Below are 21,138 nucleotides of genomic sequence, written 5' to 3' on the forward strand. Positions count from 1 at the left end.
TCTCAGCTTCCAGTGCTGTGGAGCCATCAGCACCATGGACAGAGGCAAGCCTGTCCTAACTCTTTCCAGCTCACAGTGGCTGGTTGGGCACCCAGCACCGCTCAGCTCATGACTCCAGCCTCTCTAAAGACTCCTATGGGTGGTAATTTCAGTTATAAGTTTGATGAATCTGTTGATTCTCATGCTTCTCTCATCCAGGAACAACTGTGTTAGGGATCGTTGTCCTACCTTTGCATATAGTTACGTCTTTTAAAGCCTCTTTGCTTTGCTTTCTCCAGTAAGTGATGATGATTGTACCTCCTCCCATAGGGTTATTCCAAGAATTCACTGAAGCATTGTATATAAAGTACTTATCAAGCTGGCATATGGTAAGATTTGATAAATACTAGCAATTACTATGAATATTACTGTTACATAAATGGTGCTTTTACTGAATTACTTCCCTGATGAAGAACTTCTAGTACTTATAACAGTGATTTTCAACTTCAGTTAGAATCACTGTCACAAGTGAGCCACAGCTCTTTGATGTCCCACAATCAGCACTCAGGCACTTCATGTGTATTTTGTTACTGTTACGAAAAATGAGATCTGTTACTGTATTTATTCATTAATTTAAAAAATTTTAACTAACTCTAACATTTTAAGCCCTAGGTTAGGCTCTAATTATACAAAGATGAGTAATAACAGGCAAGGTACATGTGTTTGGAGCTCAGAGCCCAGTGGGAGAGACTGAAATTAATGAAATATTGAGAAAGCGTAGAAGTAGAAACAAAGATAACTGCAGGAATGGAATGTAGTATCATGGAAAGACCTTGGTGATAGGGGTGTGTGGCTTCCCGAGGCTGGCATTTAAGGATAGGGATGAAAGATAAGTAGATGTTAAGTAGATAACAGAATAAAGACTCTTCCAGACATTGAGTACATGCTGGTGGATGGGAATTCAGTGTGTTGGAATACTTAAAAGAAAGTTGGTGTTGTGGTTTGTGTCTAGCTGTCCCCCAAAAGCCTCATGCAATCATGGGGGTGGGCTTCTAGAGTTTGTGATTGATTCATGATCCAGTGCTGGGGTTAAGAGTGTCAGTGCTACACCTACCCTAGGGCAGGTATCCTGCACACAATGTAAGGGATGGAAGGAGGCTTGTCTTTCTCTCGCTCTCTCCCCACTTTGGTTTTATTGATTTTGCTGTCTTCCCCCACCATGAACTGTTGCCCCTCTGCTATGTGCCGTCTTGCCGGGAGTCAGCCCATAATGGGCTGAAAGCTCTATAAACTGTATGTTAAATAAACCTTTCCCCTTTTAACTTTGGGTGTTGGGTATTTTATCTCAGTGACAAGAGAAAAATAACTGTGATAGTTGGTGTGCAGACAGCAAGGTGAAAATGAGCAAAGCGACCCTGGAAAGTTTGGCAGATGCCCAAGCATGTGCATTCTTGAAGGCTATGTTTAAGAAATCTAGGCTTAAACTTATAAGTATGTGAAGTTACTGATGAATTTTGAGCTTGGAAATGAGAGAGTGGCTGCAGGGCATTGACAGCGTTACTGGACTTTTATTTTTTGAAGATACTTTGACTGTGGAGTGTACTGGAAGGGGCTAGTGGAGATTTATAAAAAACCAGAAAGGAGGCTGTGTAGCTGTTAGCAAGAGATGAAGGTGGCTAAGATAAGGGTAATAGCAGTGGAGATGAGGATTGGATGGATATGGTAAATACCTAGAAGCAATAGAACATTTTTAAAGTGTATGTTTGTCATACACAATAATTACATCCATTTCTACTTCCCTGTTTCATACCATTTCTCCTTTGTTGAGGCAGTACAACTTGGTAGTGGTTTATTCATCAAGCACAGGGGAAGGAAGGTGTCAAAGACAATCCTCAAGGTTTTAGCTTCTGTTCTGCTACAGGCTATATTGAGCAGCAGGTTTCAAGGGGGAAATATAAGAAGTTATAACTTGGGGTTATTGAGTTTGAGAATCCGAAGTAGAATTGTTGATTAGACAGTTGGTTATGCAGGTATATAGTTGAGAGGATAGATCTGGACTAGAGATATACATTTGTAAATCATTTACGTAAAAAAATACCCTACCAGACAAGAGTCCAGCTAGAACCACCGTTGCTTTCTGAGAGAAGGGCTGGAGTTAGATGTTCATAATAGAAATCACAAAAGAATGGCACCTGTAGGAGTGTTTTATGCCCATTATGTGTCTGTTTGCTAGGGTAGGAGATGGTTTGAGAACTACTAGGCTGTAGGATAAGGGCTACACGTCAGAGCTACTTCTACAAACTATCCCCCATTTGCCGTTTTAGCTCCTTCACAGCTCCTCTGTTTTCTCTGTGTACATTTTCATACCTTTTCTTTCTTTGTTGCCTCAGCAGGCCAGGCACATTTCTTACTTAATGTTGTTAATTTCTCTTCCCTTCCTGAAGCACGTTCTTTACCACTGTCAGTCTAAATAATTTTCCATGTCTACATTCATTTAGACACTTTCTTGAATCACCACTCAAAAGTGTATTTTCTCCCTTCTCTTCAGGGGTCAGGCTGTCATTGTTGTTTCTGCATACGTTTGTACTTTACCTTCTCAAGGGAGCTATCGATTCCTTGAGGAGAGGCACGAGCCTTTGTGTTATGTAGTGGTTTCTTCTTACTTAAAATTTAGTGTGACACCTTTCATATGATTTCCAATCCTGTTTGCACAGTATGTGAGCTTGGCTTAGCCTCGGGCAACTGGGCCTGTATTGAGTTGTAATCTGGCTTTGTGTTGTAAAGGAGTGATTTCCATTTTGAGTGAGAGAATATCAAATTACAAGCAGCGAGGATAAAGAACAAGCTGTCTATATAAGAAAGATCTGTTGTTTCATTATGTGAAAAGAGAAAAGTCTGGAACAGTGAGAATAATATGCTACCATTTGAGTAGCATATTATTAAAAAAGTGAGATGAGATAATATATTCACACCTGCTTTCATAGTGTAAAAACCTTACGAAGAAAGGTGAATCTTTGAAACAAATGATGCATGACAGTTGGACATTTGTATGTAAAAAAATGAACCTTGACACAGACTTTACACTCCACACAAAAATTGACTAAAAGTGGATCATACGGTATAATGCAAGATGCAAAACTATAAAACTTCTAGAAGAAAGTAGAGGAGAAAACCTACATGAACTTGAGTCATGGGATTGGTGATGAGTTTTTAGATACATCACAACGACTATGATCTATGAAATAAAATAGTTGATGTTGAATTTTATTAAAACTAGAGCCTCCTGATATTTAAAAGACACTAATAAGGGAGTGAAAAAGTTGCAGAATGGGAGAAAGTTTTTAAAAAATGTGATCAAAATATTGTGTCCATCATATACAAAAATATGTAGAACACAACAATAAGGAAAGAAATAATTGAATAAAAATTCAATAAAAAGACTAGAATATCAAAGAAGATAAACAAATGGCAAATAAACTTGTAAAAAGATACCCCATACAATTTATCACGAGGGAGAAGTAAATAAAAACAATAACATAATATTACGTACCAAGCAGAAAGACTAAAAATAAAAATGCCTGGCGGTGATTTGTTGATATGGGTGAATAGCAACAAGAACTCTTATTCATTGCTGATGGGATTATAACATAATGCAGCCACACTGGAAGACAGTATGGTAGTTTCTAGTAAGCTGAGCACAGTCTTACCATACGGCCCAGCATTTATGCTCCTCATAATCCAGACATTTCCTGATTTGATTGGAAAACTGACTTTTACACAGAATCCTGTACAGAAATATTTATTGAGCTGCTTTATCCATATTCACCCATGCAGAAAGCAATCAAGATATTTTTCAGTTAGTGAGTGGGTTAATAGATGGTAATTCATATATACCATGTGTCGTGGATTAACAACTCGTGATCAACTTGTAACACTCAGCTGAATTGAACCAGGTTGGTGCTGGGTGTGGAGGGCCACCTGAGGATTGGTGCCAGCAGCATAAGGGGCAGAACTGGAGAGGAAAAAGTAGAGAGGCTGTTGGGAGCTGGTAGAATCTGTTGAGGAGCTGTTAGGGAGCTGCTGGTTTTCTTGGGCTATTCTCCTGGAGGACCTTGTCATGCTGGCTTTCCTGATGAACTCAGGTATTCTCATCTGAGGAGGAGCTTGGGACCTCGTTGTTGCTGAGAATGGCTATAATTCACTTTGGGGAATCTATGGTCGTCACTTTGAGCATCACTTCCTGGCTCCGGAGAGGAAGATAGTGCACTGCTCAGTTTCCTGGAGAAGTTTGTTGTGTTGGCTTTCCTAATGGACGCTTGGCTTTCCTCACTGTCGGAGGAGCTTGGTACCTCACTGCTGCTGAAGATGGCTGTGGTACTTTTCAGGGGAGCTCTGGCTCTTACTCTGAGTGTCACTTCCTGGCTCCAGTGCAGATCCCTCAGCCTGCTAGCACAGATCCTTCATCCCTCTGGCACAGACTATCTAGATTCCACCACTGACCTTTGGTCCTTCCCGGCGCAGATCTATGAAATAGGCCTGCATGAGGCATTGTCATGGGCCTTTGGCCTCCAGCTGGACTCGTGGGGGGGGATTGTTATGAGTTCTAGGTCCTCAGCTAGATTCATGCAGGACATTTCCGTAGGATCCAGGCCCTCAGCTGGATTCTTTGGTCTTTAGTGTGGACAGATTTCCTGCACTCTCTTTTTGTATATTATTCTTTGGGTGCCTATTACATAAATAATCTTATAAAATATATGTTCTGTATTATATTATTCCCCTTGCAAAACCCCAAACTACAACACCATGGAACACTAGGCAGCAGTAAAAAGTGATCTACCAGGCTTTGTATGCAAAGACAAGGTTACAGCTTAAATGCATACTAGTAAGTGGAGAATTCAGTTGAAAAAAGATATGTAGTTTCACATATATGATATTATGGAAAAGAAAGAAAAGGTCAATGATCTCCAGGACCTTGAGGGTTGAGTGAGTATTAAATAGGTGATGAATAGAGGAATTTTTCAGGCAGTGGAAATGCTTGGTGTGATTCTGGCATGGTACACTTGTGATACTATGCAGTTTTTGAAATCCACAGAATCTTATATCACAAAGAATAAACCTTAATGTGAGCATATTTTAAAGAAATCATTTAGGCGGTCAGGGGATCCCACGATGGAAAGTGGAACATACCATACTACTTAAGTGTATTATAAATTCTAATTGCTTACATGAAGGTCCAGGTTAACAATTCAAAAATACTACAGTTGTGTGTGGAAAGTGAATAATTAAATAGGTGGTGAATCATGAGATGTTACAGATACACATGGGACCAAGACTAGGATAATCCATGTGATAATGGATTCCAGTTTATCTTAATTTCAGTGCATATAGAAATATCTATAGGTATCTATGTGTATACTGATCAACACACATATGCACACACATACACACGCACACACACACACACATTACATTTTGCTCAATCAGTTGAGATGGCCTAAAAGCAACAATACCCCAGTATTAATGAGCACACTTAAAACCCTGATCTTGGTATTTAAAACCATTCTCCAGTAGAAGGAAGCAGCTCTCCTTGGAGAAGTGGTTGATTTTAGGACTGAGTCAAGAAATACATAAGCTGATCTTCGAGTATTATGTAGTGCTAGAAAGTAAGAAAATGCAGAGAACAAAATAAAATGAAATTAAAAACCCACAATACTGGGAGTATGTCAAAGAAGCCAACTGAAAGACTTGCAAGGGATAAAGCTGGGATGATGTAAACTATAAAATAAACAATACGGGATTATAACCCAAAGTATAAAGTAACGCCAGAGTCCACACTGATATAAATAAATGAGTGGGGAAAATAGACAGATCTCCCATGTAATAAAATTCCAAGTTATTTATGTCAATATTCCACTGTCAAAGTGGTGGAGCATAGTTCCCTACTTCTTACATAAAGGCGGCACCTAGTGACTTCCTTCTAAAAAATTCAATGTGGAGTAGGGAGAGGAGAGGAATAACTTTACCGTGGAGGAAATCTGACAAACCATATGTCAACCACATAGGGTGACACGAAGTTTAGCATCGACAGTGATGTCATTTGTGTAGCATGCATTGTCAATACAATGTTGTAAAGACTGCACTTTGTCTGTGTAGACTTTCTCCACAAAACTCCTGACTCAAGTGTAATACTCATGAAAACATTACACAAATACCAATTGGGAAAGAATCTAGGACACATGACTACCAGTCTTCAAAACCTTCAAGGTTATAAAAAATGAATCAAGCTTGAACTTGCAGAGCTGAAAGGCCGAAGAGATATGGCAGGTAAATTCAGTGTGGTAAACTGGGTAAGACTGTGGAACAGAAAAGGTATTAGAGAAAAACTAAGAACATCTGAATAAAGCATGGACTTTAGTTAATAACAATAACTACGTATTATTCATATAATAATGTTGGCTTGTTAACTGTGCTGAATGCACCATGCTAATGTAAAATGCTAATGAGAAAAGATTAGGTACAGGGTACATGGGATTCTGCATTATTTTTGCAATTATTCTGCAAAGGTATTCTAACAGAGGTAATTTTATTTATTTTTTGTTTTAAAAATAAAAGAACAAAAACATATTAACAAACAAACATCCGTTTACAAAATAGCACAAGAACAATACAAGCAATACTGAATTACAGACAAGGTGACAGGAAATTAACAATGGCTGTTGTATTATATATTGGTATCTTCAAAGTGGTTACTCAGGAAAACAGTTATAGACATGCAAGATTGATCAAATAATTAATCATTAACAGAGGTAGTTTTAAACAGAAAGTTTGGAAGAATGCATTTAACACACAATATTCAATGCTCTTGAGAGAATTTGGGTACTGGGCATATGGGGCACAGGATGGGAGAGAAAGTTCTCACTGAATGTCTCCACAGATATATTAATTTTTTGAGCTATGAAAAAAATCTAAATAAAATTTGAAAAATTGAAGACTGTTTCTTGTTTGAGAACAATAATATTCCTTCTCTCTGCTTTCAGTAAATAAGTAGAGAAAGCACCATATTACATAAGTGTTGACCATTACTCAACTTCAAATATAATGACAACAACTACTACTGTTTCATTTCCTATTTCTTAAATCTTGATATTCATAGACATTTTAATTTTGAGTTACTAGAGGTCCACAGCTGTATTTTATGCATAAGATGAGATGCTGCTGTGTGCTTCTAGGTTTGTATCTTGGACTTGGCTGGCTAATAAATATTTTTTATTTGGTTTTATTTTCAGGCCTTGCCAAGCAAAAATAAATGATCTCACTTAACTTTATTCCTGTAAATTACCTCCCTGGTTCTTTCATTTTAATTTCTTCTCCCAATTAAGAATTTTTTCTATCGTAACTTCCCTTTGGTTCCACGTATTTTCTCCTTGTTTTTAGCACATGGGTAAGGTAAAAGTCAGCCTTTAATAAGAACAGCCTATTTCCATTTTTAAGAGATTGTAATAGAACTGTTTTGAATTGTTGTAAAGGGCTTTCTTTTACATTTCATTTAACAGTGAATGCTTTATTTTCAATAACAGGCAATTTGTAATTGCTGTCACTGTGAATCTCTTGCTGTATGTTTGCTAGGAGTGTTGAATACAGACCAAACATGTGACGTTGCCATACAGATAACATCACCAGGTCACGGCTGAACAAAAGCAGGGGAAGGCAGACAAATGCGTCTTTCTGAGAAAAGGCAGATGTGGATGCTCTCTGCAACACCATGCCTCCATGAGGTACAGAAATAGATGCAGAAATAAGAAAGGCAAATCATAATTAATACCAGGCAGTAAGCCCTTCAGAAGGTGAATTACAAATATTATTGCATTGTATACTCAAAAGACCCCCACCCATGACATATGTTTTATTTTGTACCAGATGAAGAAAAGAGGCGTAAAGAAATGATGTGTTTTACCCACATAAACACATGGACTGTGGGGCAGAGGAGGGACAGTAGGGATTGGGTGAGCTCTGAAGCCGCTTTATACTTGGTCAGTGTTTTTCTGGTGTTTTGTTATCTTTCCACTGCACTACATTATTCTGAACACAAGGCACAGAATTTTGGAGCACCAGCTATGTGTCCAGGTCAGTTAGGGTTTTCCTTTAACTCAATCAAGTAGCTCTTCGGACCAGGGGAGCCCTTGGAGCTGTAATCAGAGAATATCCCTGATTTACAAAAGGAAAGCCGAGGTAGGTGCTTCTGTTTGAGTAAAAATGAAGGTGGCCGCCAACAGGCTGGGACTTGTTGCAGGAAAAATAATGGGTTAATGAGATACAACTGCAAGCATTCAGTTGCACCCAGGGTTGTGGAACAAATGCTGTGACTAGAATTGTGGAAAGAGTCAAGTGTGTGAACGGAGGTACCACTGTATGTACTTACCAAAATCTTCCTTAGGTACTTACCTCTGGCATGGCAGCTGAAAACCATGCACTTATTACATTTTTGGTTTGAATATTGTTTCTTAGCTTTTCAATAATTTATTTCTACATTGTAAATTAACAATTTATAATTGTACACATTTATGGAGTGCAAAGTGATATTGAGTTTCCTGTTATAAGGTAGAATAATTAAGCCAAGTTAGTTGATGTGCTCATCTCCCCAAATACTTGACATTTTTGGGGGAGAACATTTGAAATGTATTCTTCTAGCAATTTTAAAACATGGACTATTCTATTATTAGCTGCATTCACCATGCTGTGTCATAGAACTGAAAAGGGCATCCCTTCCCTCCTGTCTGAGGTCTTGTACCATTTCACCATCACTGCCCCCTGTTCTTCCCAAACTTAGCCTCTGTACTTTCAGCTTCCATGGGTTTATTTTTGGCTGAACATATATGTGAGAACATGCAGTATTTGCTTCTCTGTGTCTGGCTTATTTCACTGGCATAACGTTCTCCAGTTCCACATCTGGTGTTGAAAGTGACAGAATCTCCTTTTTTAATGCTGTCCCTGTTTGCTGATGGCATGACCTTATATAGAAAAAACCATAAAAACACACACAAAAAAAACCTTGTTAAAACTAACAAATGGATGTAGTGATCAGCTCACAAAAATCAGAATTCCTATACATAAACAGTGAACTATCAGAAGTCCACTTTTTATAAACCAGAAGAAATGTGTACTTATAAAATTGTGGGGTTACTTAAAAGCAGAAAATTGTCCCTCTGAAATTTGATTATCTGGCTAATGACCCCAGGCATTCAGTAAAGACATATTTAATTTGTACTTTCAATTTTTAAAGGTCAAAATCTGTATGCTTGAAGTTAGAGTGTTTTAATGTTAATGTATAAAATACCAACTCAACACTTTTTATGCACATGGATTCTGTGGGACAGGAATTTGGACAGAGCCCAGAAGAGAAAGTTTATTTCTGTTCCTCAGTGTTTGTGGCTTTAGCTGGGAAGGGTAGACGGTGAGGAAAGCACCTGGAGGTGTTTTGACTCACACATCTAGTGTTTGTAGTGGCTGTTGGCTGTGGTCACAGTTGGGACTGTGGACAGGGGCACCCTCTGCTGCCTTCCACGTGTGGTCTTGGGCTTCCTCACAACATGGAAGCCTCAGGAGAGTGCGACTTCCTGCAGACCAACGCAGGGCTTCAAGCCCGAGTGTAGTACACAAACAGAAAACTGCATTTCTGCATTTGTGACCCAGCGCTGGAAGTTGCCAAGCCTCACTTTGGCTCTTAAACTACTGCCGAGATGTCTTCACCCCTTTTCTTGCTGCTGACACGCTGTACTCATCACCCACAATTTAACTGAGGGAAGGTTTATTTCAGCTCACATTTTTAGTCTATGATCTGCTACATTCAAGGCAGGAATGGCATGGTAAAAGGGTTTGGCAGAGCACAGCTGCTGCTCATGTCATCGTGGCCAGGAAGCAGAGGCAAAGGAAGGAGCCAGGGAAGGAGACATATCGTCCAGGCCATGCCACGGTGAGCCACCTCCAACCAGGCCACATCTCCTACCAGCACACTCAGCCAGGGACTGATTAGTGGACGAACCCACTGACATGCACACCCTCCTCATGATCTTTCCAGGAGCCTCACCTCTGGACCCACGAGACTTTGGGGGGCATCCGGTCTAAGCCATAACACAAGATCACTGAGACTCCAGTGGGATGATGTAATTCCTACCTTTCAGTGAAGGAAATGTCACGAGCACTTTGTAGCAGAGCGCAGGAGATGGGAGACACTGTTGTGGCTGTGTTCAGAAAATGCGATTTGCCAAGAAGAGAATTAGGCCACGGAATGCAGGTTATCTGTAATACACAGGACATGAGATGGCTGTGCTCAAGCTCCTGTCATTTCTTTCTATTTATAGGCTAGCAATAGCTTTGTGTCCATGGTTACTTCTCAGTTTCCTCCTTTCTCTTCATGTTCTTGTACTTCCCTTTAATGAGTTAAGGTAGTTTAAAGACCTCTAGTCTGTTTATTATCTTCAGTAAAAGCTTGTTTTGTTTACATCCCAGTTTATTGTTAGTCTGTATAGGGGATGGACTCTGATCCTTGTGGTCATTTACAGATCCAGAATTAGCCCATCTTATAATGCGTGATCTGCTAAGGACCTTCTGGAATTGTCAAGGGTGAGGGTCACCCTGACTCAGCTCCCTGCGTGTGGACATCACACACATCACCTCTGCCTGTACTCGTTTGTTACTACAAGTCATGTGCTCCCTCCTATATTTAAGAGGGCAAAAAATATAGTGTAATATGTGCAGGGAGGAGGGATGGGCATTAGCTGTGTGTGTTACATCTGCTCCCTCCTTCAGCCTGTGAAAGATCCTGGAGCCTGAATGTTGACAGACATCTTAGGGATTGATTGAAACTGACTGACCAAGCAATCATTCAGCTTCTTTTCAAATTTAACAGTTTGCAAAGTAAGTAATGAATGATAGGAATTTAGATGAACTGGACCTTCAAGAGTATCTATTCAATCATTTAAAACTATTCTTGAAAGTAAATCTCTTTTGCCCAAATTAAATCTTTTCAGGAAACTCCAATTTATACAATAGATGAAAGTGAAGCTCCTGTAGTGGAGAGATGATAGCTCCATCTTTACCCTGTGCCCCAGACCCTAAGTCTTTCCGAGGAACCTGAGGTGCTGTGGGTCAGATTCATTCATTTTATTTAGCAGACAGGAAAACCTGAGGCACAGGGAGGCAGGAACATGATTTGCCAAAATTTATATGATTTGTCTATAGCAGTTTAAACACTACTATTTATTTAAAACTTGTGTCACTGCCTCTTTTTTAGTGCATGTCTTCTGTGAGACACCCAACCTGAGTTAAGGTGTAGTATACCTGCCTGGTGCATTTGTCTTTTCCTCTTCCTTATTCCAGCACTGGGCAAAGGGCCAGGGGAGGGAAAAGAGCACCAGTGTGAGCAACTTCAGCACTTTTCTCTTTGGATGATGAGTCTCAGTTTTCACATTTGTAATATAAATATAATAGAGATGCCACCCTTAAAACATGTAACACAGTTGAGAGTAAAGGTTGTATCCACTGGGAGCATCTGCTTTGGTGTCTGTGAGACCCGGGTATAGGTCATAGTTCTGCCACCTGGGGCTGTATGGTTTCCCAATCTTTACTTTCTTGTCTGTAAAAAGAAGTGGTTAAAGATATGGACTTGGGTTGCTTTAGAAAGCATTGACCTTAGAGCCAGACTGCTCTTCTTTGAATTTTTTTTGTGCTTCTATCTAGTTTTGTGGTTTAGGGCAAGTTAATTAATCTCTCTGTGTAAAATAAGAATGATAATGGTGGATTTGAAGGTCATTTTGAGGATTAAATTAATAAATATTTGTAGAATAATCCTCAGTTTACAGTCAGGGCTGTGGAAGTACTTTTTTACAGCAAGTAAGAAATAGATATCACTAGTTTGTGATTGGATTATTTTGATATGAAATACAAAAAAGTGCTCAGTAACTGTTAGTAATTAGTACATATAAATGTTAGCTACCTTGTTTTTTTATCATTGATGCTATCATTCACAAAGATAGAGTTACCTTTTGTTGAGGTCATAGATAATGCTGGGAAACTACTTTTTTTCATCACTGGGATTTTTCTGTTGGAACCAAGAATTCTGGCCAGAGGTAAACACTGAATAAGAGTGTACTGGCTTTGTTTCCTAAGTCTATCCTGCCTCCATCTCCCACAAAGACTTCCACGAAAAAATTGTTCAGGACCACAGAGGGGGCAGTAGACACTACCGGAATGTAAGTGGGTACAGCAATGCTCTGGACCTCTTCAAGGGGTGATGTATTTCTCTAGATGATAGATAGCCTTATAGAGTAGTTGGAGAAGAGACCTTTATAAAGAGACTTCTTGTCTTCCCTAATGAATTAGTACTGGTTAATGTTTATAATTAACTTGCACTATTTCCACCCTTGTATGCAGAAACTACAAATTCATACAGTGATAACCACCTTACCACTCTGAGTATTATGTCTATTCTTAATATCATGTGATCAAAACTACAGTGAATGTTTAAATTTTTAGGAAGTTAATACAGCAAAAGACATATTGCCATCAACCCCCCTCAGAACACTTTGCCCTGCTTTGAACACACTTATCTCATTGTTTCTGCCACTTTATGAAGTGGCTCTGAAGTCCTCTTTCGTAAGTCTTTTTGAGATGTGATAAAAAGTGCTTCACATGTTGCTCTCTAGTGCTGTGCAACAGAAAGGCAGGTGCGTAGAAACATTACACTGTGTTCTCCTCCACCCGAGTCACGGGATCTGGCACCATCGGACTCCTGGCTTTTCCCCAGAGTGCAAATGACCATACAGGGCAAATGTTTTGAATCAATTCAAGGCCTCAAGGCAGCCATGACAGTGCAAGTAAAGACATTCTTGAAAGAGGATGGCAAGCATTGCTTTAGAAAGTGGCCAACATGGTCAGATAAGTGTGTTCAAAGTGAAGGTGTATTGTGAGAGCGATTAATGGCAATGTGTGTTTTGATTAATAAATTTTAAAAAATATAAACGTTGACCGTATTTTCCTTCATACTCCATATATAGTCTTACATGAATTATATGTAATTCATAATCTCTTTCTCTCTCTCTCTGCACATACATACACACATATAATCTCAAAATGGGTTATATTGTATCAATTTTGGGGCAATGACAAACATTTCAATATCTGTCTATATTATTTAGAAATTAACCTCCTGAGTTTTATTTCCAAATATACCATGGGATTCAGATAATACTATGACATTTTTTAGTATATGTGCTGCTGAAGTGAGCACAATCCTATGGAATTTAACTTCAGGTGATGTAATACTGATTGTCCCTAGCACCCATGGGTGGACTCTGGGGCGTTACTGAGGTTCTAGAATAGGGTCTGCCTCATGCTTAGTTAAGACTTGAGCACTAGCAATTCAGTGCTGGAGACGTTTGCAAAGATTTGGTATCACAGCACTTGGTGTGAAAGGGCTTGGGTTTTTGTTGCTGAGGAAGTCTGTGTGAACGGCGGAAGGCATCCATGCCTGTGCGTGGCCTGGAGCAAAGCAGGAGATAACGTCACTGTGCTTTGCATCAGGCCACATCTGCACAAGTAGCTTTATTCTTACATGCTGAGTGGAAGTGGAAAATTGATTTATTTGATCACACCAAGAGCATGGTGACCAACATGGGCAGATGTCTAGAAAGAAGAATAAGGCAGAATCCTAATCCAGGAGGGGCTCACAGCATAGGTGGGAAAAAGGAGTATAAAGGAAGAATGTTTGGCAGGAAAAAGAAAAAAAATTAGGAAGGAATATCATTGCTGGTTTTAGATATTGCAACATGGGTGAGCAGGCTTTCGTGGGAGCCAGAGCAGTTCTTTGGAACGCAGGCTTGGCTGAGGTCCAAGGTTAAGGGGGGAGGGGCTCCTCACCAATAGGTGAGAGGTTTATTCCTCAGAGACCTGCACCCACCTTCTTCTCCAGGCTCCAGAAATACCTCAAAGCCCTCGAAGCCTGAAGAGTGAGGGCTGTCAGGGCTGGACTGATCACTTCCAATCTCTTTCCTCTCCCTGCCAGCGCCACATGGCTCCGAGTCACCAGCTTGCAGCATCAGACTTCTGCTCCCTTATTACAGCCAGCTGGCCAGGAAGTAAAGCAACACCTGGTGTACTCCACTGCAGTGCTTCTTAAACTTTAACGCGCACATGAATCATCTGGGGTCTTGTTGAAATGCAGGTTCTGATTCAGGAATCTTGGGTGGGACCCAGGGATCTGAGTGTGCACAGGCAATGCCTGTTTGCCGGCCACACTGGGGAACAGGGCTTTACTACAAATTAAGGTTCTTCCTCTTTCCCTTACTGCGGCCGAGACCCATCAGGATAATGACCACACTCTCAGTTGCTGTCATGGTCAGACCTCACATTTCTACTTGAGTTACTGTCTGGAAATCATTGGGAGTGGCTGAAGCTGGAAATTGGTCATATGTGTGAGGGCGGGACAGAGCCAGAGTGACTCAAGCAGTCCAGCTACTTCAGTCTTGAGAAAAGCAACGTGCCTGGACAATTCAGTCATAAGTCGCTAGGCAACTTTGCCTCTCATGATACTAACTTTGTAAGAGTGTAAAGAAATGCCCCTACTGCTGTTGTTCAGGTCTTCTTACCCATCAGGTAAAGAGGTCTCTTCCACCTGACCCAGCTCTTGTCTGTTGTCTATTTCCTCTTTTTCACCGCTGTTCCTTTCTTGGGTACAGCAAGAACCCAATGAGTCGCTACAGTGAATAGTTGCCTTATTCCCATCTCAGCCTGCATGACACAATTTTATCCTGATGTCACTTAGCCACTCATGGTTTCTCTGTCCCTCGTGTCACTTCGGCAGTTATCTAATGTATTTTTTTTCAGAAACACATGGTCTTGAAGGTCATGAATTTCATCCAAGTGGTTTGAGATACAGCATTTTTTGATGTTGTCTGAAACTGTACCCTAAGATACATGTGTTCACTCATCTAACTTCAGGTCAGATCTCTTTTCTCATGGCTGTACAGTCACCATTACCACAAGATGATCATTTACTCCAATGCTTTGTAAAGTGAACTTTAAATGATCTATCTATAACACATTATGTACCTGCTCAATGAGGCCATAGCCCCAGGAATACTGATTAAATCCTGTTAAATGTATTTACCTCCCCCTTTAATGATTGCATCAGCAGATCTCTATGAACATATCTAATTGTCATCGACTGGACTTATTTTAAGGTCATGTCCTCTCCCTCAGGAGTCAAACTATTGGTCAAAATAAAGTAATTGAGAGATTTCTTGTGACATTTGAATCTTGGTAAAGTCTCCATTATAAGATCATGGTGCTTGTCTGTGCTGGAGCTGGGGACTTGGGGCAAAGCACTTAATATCTCTGACCATGTGTGAACCCTTCAGTAAAATAGGAATACTAATATCCACTTAAAATTAGATGGGATGATGTTTGTGACAGTACTGGGCATGTTCCTGGCACACAACATCCATTCATTCAACATCACCTTCCCTTGCCTTCTTTGAATCTCTTAGGCCACTTTCTACTGTTTAGGTGCAGAGGGACACATTTTGATACCTTCTTCCTTAGTCTCTAAACACCTTAAAAGAGGAATCTGTATTTTACTGTGCTTTTAATTCTTTCATTATGTGTTTGGTAAAGACATATTGTTAATGAATGATCAGATAATCTCTAAGACCTTCTTGACTTTTACTTGATTGATTCTTACCTGATTGATTCTTCTACTGTTTTAGTTGCTTAGAAGAAATTAGAGAATTTCCTTAAGATACATTTAAAGGAAGTTCTTCCTTTCTGATTTTATAAAACTGTGTTTTATTAATTATTGCTAATATATATGTACCTGGGCCCAAGACCTGGCTGCTATTGTATAAATAACTTCTTCAATTTATGCCTAGTTCTTTGCACTTGTGTAAGAGGGTTGGGTCCGAGGCTGGTCTTGATTCTCTTCTTCCCATGAACTTCTTTCTTGGGAAGATCCCTTGTAACATGAGCAAGAAATATGCATTTGTTCTCTGACATGAGATTTGGGAGTCATGCATAAAATAGGCTGAGTTTCATGATATATTCACTTCATCCTCATAAAGATGTGCTTTATATTTTAGATTAAATACAGTCTAGCTTTTAGGATCAGGCCCACCCAGTGGATTAGGAGAAGGCAGCAGGTCCTTCCAGATCTAAGCATGGAATGGTCCTGTGTCCAGGTAAGTAGCTCTTCAGTTGTCCTGTGGACACACTGCAGGAAGTTGGCATGGAAGTCATCCTTGTGGTGACTGAGTGCGTCCTCTGGATTGGCCATAAACTGCTGAAAAGTACACAGATTCTGAAACTGAGATCTGAGTTTAAACCTTGTCTTGTGTATATTGTTTAATCCTCGAATCTCAATTTTTTTTATCTTTAAAAAGGGATAATAATATCAATCATGTAGATTGTTGTGAGCAATACATTAGGTAGTGCAAGTGACATGCTAGTGTAATGCTTGGCAGCCTGGTCAGGCCCAATGTTGATGACAGTGACAATTACACATCTCGGAAGAGGGGCGTAGAAGATGAAATGCTGTTGTCACCCATGAAGGTGCCAGGCCTTCGCGCATCTGAAGCAGGCCCTAAACTTACTTGCTTCACTTTTGGACTAAAATACTGATTATAGTAGTAGCACTAAGAACTTCTCATGGATCTGGAAGACACAAAAATCTCAGGAAAAAGAAGCTATCTACACAATTAATTGTGCAATAATTTGAAGTACTGATTCTTATGTGAGTAGCTTTGACCTCTTTTCTGCTACCCATCATCTAGGGATTGTCTAGTTAAACCTTTCTGTCCAAGGAAGAAAGAAAGAGGTGGAGGAGGGAAAGAAGAAGACTTGACTGATTGAAGAAGACTTTGCCCTTGCATTGAATGTATTCCAGTCCCTAATGTCTAATATGACTTTTATTTCTTATTAACCCTTAAAAAAGTTAAAATGGCAGTTCTAAAAATAAACATCAATAAATCCTTTCCATGTGAATAGCCTTTCCTTAGACAATAGGAAGAGGGTTCTGATCTGTACTTTTCAGTATGTGAGTGACACTGCACCGGGCTTTGCTAATTCGCTGCGACTCCTTATGTCACAGTGGGACCATTGATCTCCATTTCAGAGGCTCAGACAATAGGTGAACTGGGTCCCAAGCACACAGCTGATTTTGGGTCATGGCTCTTCGTGTGGTGCTTAGCTGTTTTTAGATTCAGAGAAAGCTGGTAGTAAGGAGCTGAGGACTGATGATAGATATGTTACCCCGAGCTAAAACCAAACAAACTTTTGTTCCTTTGCATACAGCTACTTTGAGCTGGAGAGCAGTGGTCTGAGGGATGAGATTCGATATCACTACATGCATAGTGGGAAGCCCAGGATGGAGGCTCTTCCCTACCGGATGGCAGATGGGCAGTGGCACAAGGTCGCTCTTTCTGTTAGTGCCTCTCACCTCCTGCTCCATGTGGACTGCAATAGGTAAGTCTTTGTCTTTGATCTTTAATGACTCTGCCCTTGAAATGAAGTAATGAGAAGGGGAAAAAAAATCAAACCCCTCCAAGACTTGCCAGGAAACAAAACCAAGGGACCCTAATTGTCATTTAACCTATCAAATGGGCCATTAGGCGTGCTGAAATGACCAACCATAATACAGTAAGAAAACAGTTCATTAAGATGAAACTGTACCCTGTGATTAGGAACAAATGTACAAAAGGTTGATTGCAGATTGGGGAATATTAAGTGCACTTCAGTGTGCTTTCGGCCCTGGCTGAAACTCCATGGAGCGGTGACTGTAGTTAACTGTGATATATTGTTGTTGAGTTCGTTCCACTTGGAAGCGAATAAGCTGGTCTCCCTTTGAGGGAATCTGAGAAGCCTGGGCTACTGAAGCAGCTAATTCTATTTTACTTCCTCAAGCACAACTTCACTTAAATATCTTTTCCAAATGGAGTCTTGTTAAGGGGGCTGTTCTTTGGCTTTTCTGGAATTGATGTCTTCCACTCCCTGCTGAGAAATAAGCCTGCTAGCTCGTTAGAGGGTGGCAGGACGATTTGTGAGGCCTGGGGTTTCCACTGAGGGTTGTGTGTTGTGCTGAGGAGGGGGTGTTGTCCCATGTTTGACACTGACAGCTGAAGAGGTAAAAAGACCATTGGTCTTTATTGGGTCATTGGCTGGACAGCTGGATGATGGTGGTCAGGGGAAATGTTTTGATCTCCCCAGAACCTCCTGAAAATCCTTATGGATAGCGATCTGAGTCCAATTTCAGAGAATGTTTTTATTTTTAGATTTTGCATTTCAAGAAGTATCCATGCATTATTAGTTCTCGTTAATGGTGCCATCAAGGTTAAAATGACTGTTCAAACACAACGCTTGTTTGTGAGCCCAGGGAGCAGAATGGGAATGTTGGGGACAGTGTCCCTTCCAGATCCATCAAAAGAGGGATATTTGATTTTTTTTGTGGTATGGGGATTGAAGACAAGGCCTTGTGCATGCTAGGCAGGCACTCTACCACTGAGCTACAGCCCCAGTCACTTATAGACTATGCATCTGATGAGGAGCTTCTAGAAGGTGCTTGTCATTCTAGCTCTGCAGTCTATTTTAGAAGACCTGGAAGGGCAAGACACTAGTGTCAGATTCAAAGGAAGTCCTGCCATATTGAAGTGATACTTAATCCATTTTGATAGGATCTACTTAAGAAGCTTTCTGGACTTCTAACCAGTCTAAATTCAACTAGATATAATGTGTATGCCTGAATAGTTTCCAGAGAAACTCCTGGCTCCTTTTTACCCTGACGATCTGGCCTGGGCAACCTGCATAAAGTCAGCACTTAGTTCCTCCTTTCTGAGTACATTGGCAATTTTGGTTTTCTAGAACTAAAGGTGTCTGCTAGGTAGCACTCCTGTTCCCCAGGATCTCCCACCCCTAGGCTGTCCAGAGGAAGGACGTTCCTAAGTTCTGTGTCAGAAAGAGGCCTCAGACCCTTGAGTTGAGTAATTGTCAACTGGAAAGTCCTGGTTGCTATTTTCTTGCTATGCACTTTTCTTTTTTGCTTCTTTCTCCCAAAAGTTTTACTATCTCTTGATATTGTTCTCTTTGGAGAAGGGAAAGAGGAGACGATATCTATCTCTGCTAAGCTGGAGTTTCATGCCCTTGCATATTCTCTGGTTTTTGTGAAATATTTCCTCTGCCATCCTCAGATACTTGTTAGCTGTATAAATTTAGGCAGGTTAATTTCCTTGTATCTCACCTTCTTCATTTCTAAAACAGGAATGCAAATACTAATGTGGAATTACTAATACTAATTATGCACTACATAATCATGGTTTAGTCAACAGCCGGCAAACATATAAGACAGTGGTCCCATTAGATATGTCACCTAGTGACATTGGAGCCTTGTTAGTTTTTCTAAGTACACACAGTGATGAAATCACCCAACTGTGCATTTGGCAGTAAATATCCCCTTTGTTTTACCAGTGGGAATGTTAAATGAGATATTTCTTGCAAATACTTGAGATGGTGCTTGGCCTTTGATGCTGAACACACGTTTGTGGTGGTGGTGTTATTTAATCTGTTTAGCTGTGGTGCCTCTTTGTCCTTGCCACCAAACTTTTATCCGCTGTGTCTTTCATGGCTATCATGGCCTCTCTGCTGGGAGAATGGGAAGGGGATGAGAAATCTGTAGCTTTAGGATCAGCCCATTTATAAGATGAATGGAGGGAACTCCCCATGTCTCTTTTCTTCTCTTGATAGTTTTCACTTTTTGGCTTATGGCGTAACCTGTGCTTTGTGTAAAATCTCGGGGTGGGGGAACATATGAAATTGTTTCCAGTTAATTATTCAATGACCCAAAACACAAATAAGCTTTCTAGATAGGTTAGGGGAAAAAAAAGACTTTGAAAGACTGAGCCATAAGAGAGATAAATTTTGATTTCTGTTCAGGAAGTCTAGAAACATGATTCCCAAATTTAACTATACCTAAGAACTGCCTGAGGAACTTATAAAAATATGGATAGCCAAGCTCTGACTCTGACCTACTGGATCCAATTCAATGAAAGTGGAAACAGAGAAACCATATGTTTATATTTTAATTTTAATTGACACATATTATTTGTTCATATTTATGGGGTACAGTATGGTAATTTACTACATCTATACAATTTGTAGTGATCAAATTAGGGCAATTAGTATTTTAATTTTCTCCAAGATTTATCATTTTTATATGTTAGGAACCTTTAAACTCTTCTAGTGGTTTTCCAGTATGTAATAAGTTGTTGTATGCTATAGTTACCCAACTATGCTTTAGAACTAATTCCTATAGTTACCTGCATTTTGGTACCCATGAGCTAAATATTTCCTACTCACCCCTTAGTCCTCACCATTGTTCTACTCTTTTCTCTGATGAGTTCAACTTTTTTAGTTTTCAAATGAGTGAGAACCTTCAGCATTTATCTTGCTTTGCCTGGCTTATTTCATTTCATGTGATGTCCTCCAGTTCTACCCCATTGTCTCAAATGACAGGATTTCATTTTTTTATGGCTGAACAATATCTACTGTGCCCATATTTTTAGGATGCTCTCCTTGTGGTTTGCATGCAGGCAGGTGAGCCGTTTTGCTTAATGCTGGATTGCAAGACCCTTGCTTTAGGAGAAGAGAAGGGAGCTAGAGGAGAGGCTGGGTTGCAACAAATATACGAAGGCTTGCAAAACCAAGTACCTGAGGCAGAGCCCTGGAAAGGTGGAAGAAAGGATTAAGGAGAGGGCAAGCTCCAGTGTGTGAAATAAACTTACTCTCTTTATAGGTTTCTTCCTAAGCAGCACTAGCTGAACTTAGAGTAGCAGAAGCTCTGTCCCATATATTAAGATGCTGGTCTACAACTTCTTATGTAGGCGACTCTTACAGAGAGAGGATTTCACAAAGGCTTATTTTCACTCTCTCAACCATGCATTTCATACCACCTGGAGATTCTTGTTTCTTGATCCTTCTCACCCTTAGAGTTATGCTCTGGTTTTTCTCACCCTCCTATCCACGGTTGTTCTGCTGACTAGGCGATGAATGGAGATGCTACCTAACATGTTGAGAGTGCTGACTGTGCCTAGTTCATGACCTAGATTAACTCATTTCATACCC

The 21,138-nt window shown here is 40.2% G+C and overlaps 1 protein-coding gene across 2 annotated transcripts in view; it reads left to right on the forward strand.

Moving 5' to 3' along the window:
* Nell1 (neural EGFL like 1) overlaps positions 1–21,138 on the forward strand; it is a gene marked incomplete at its 5' end in the record, with an annotated part of 791,721 nt that overhangs the window by 115,140 nt on the left and 655,443 nt on the right. For both annotated transcript variants that reach the window (XM_005401727.2, XM_005401728.2), the window contains 1 exon segment: positions 17,320–17,490. In XM_005401727.2, coding sequence (XP_005401784.1) covers positions 17,320–17,490 — 171 coding nt within the window.

Source organism: Chinchilla lanigera, unplaced genomic scaffold (assembly GCF_000276665.1).
Source record: "Chinchilla lanigera isolate Chin_1 unplaced genomic scaffold, ChiLan1.0 scaffold00075, whole genome shotgun sequence".
NCBI classification, from domain to species: Eukaryota; Metazoa; Chordata; class Mammalia; order Rodentia; family Chinchillidae; genus Chinchilla; species Chinchilla lanigera.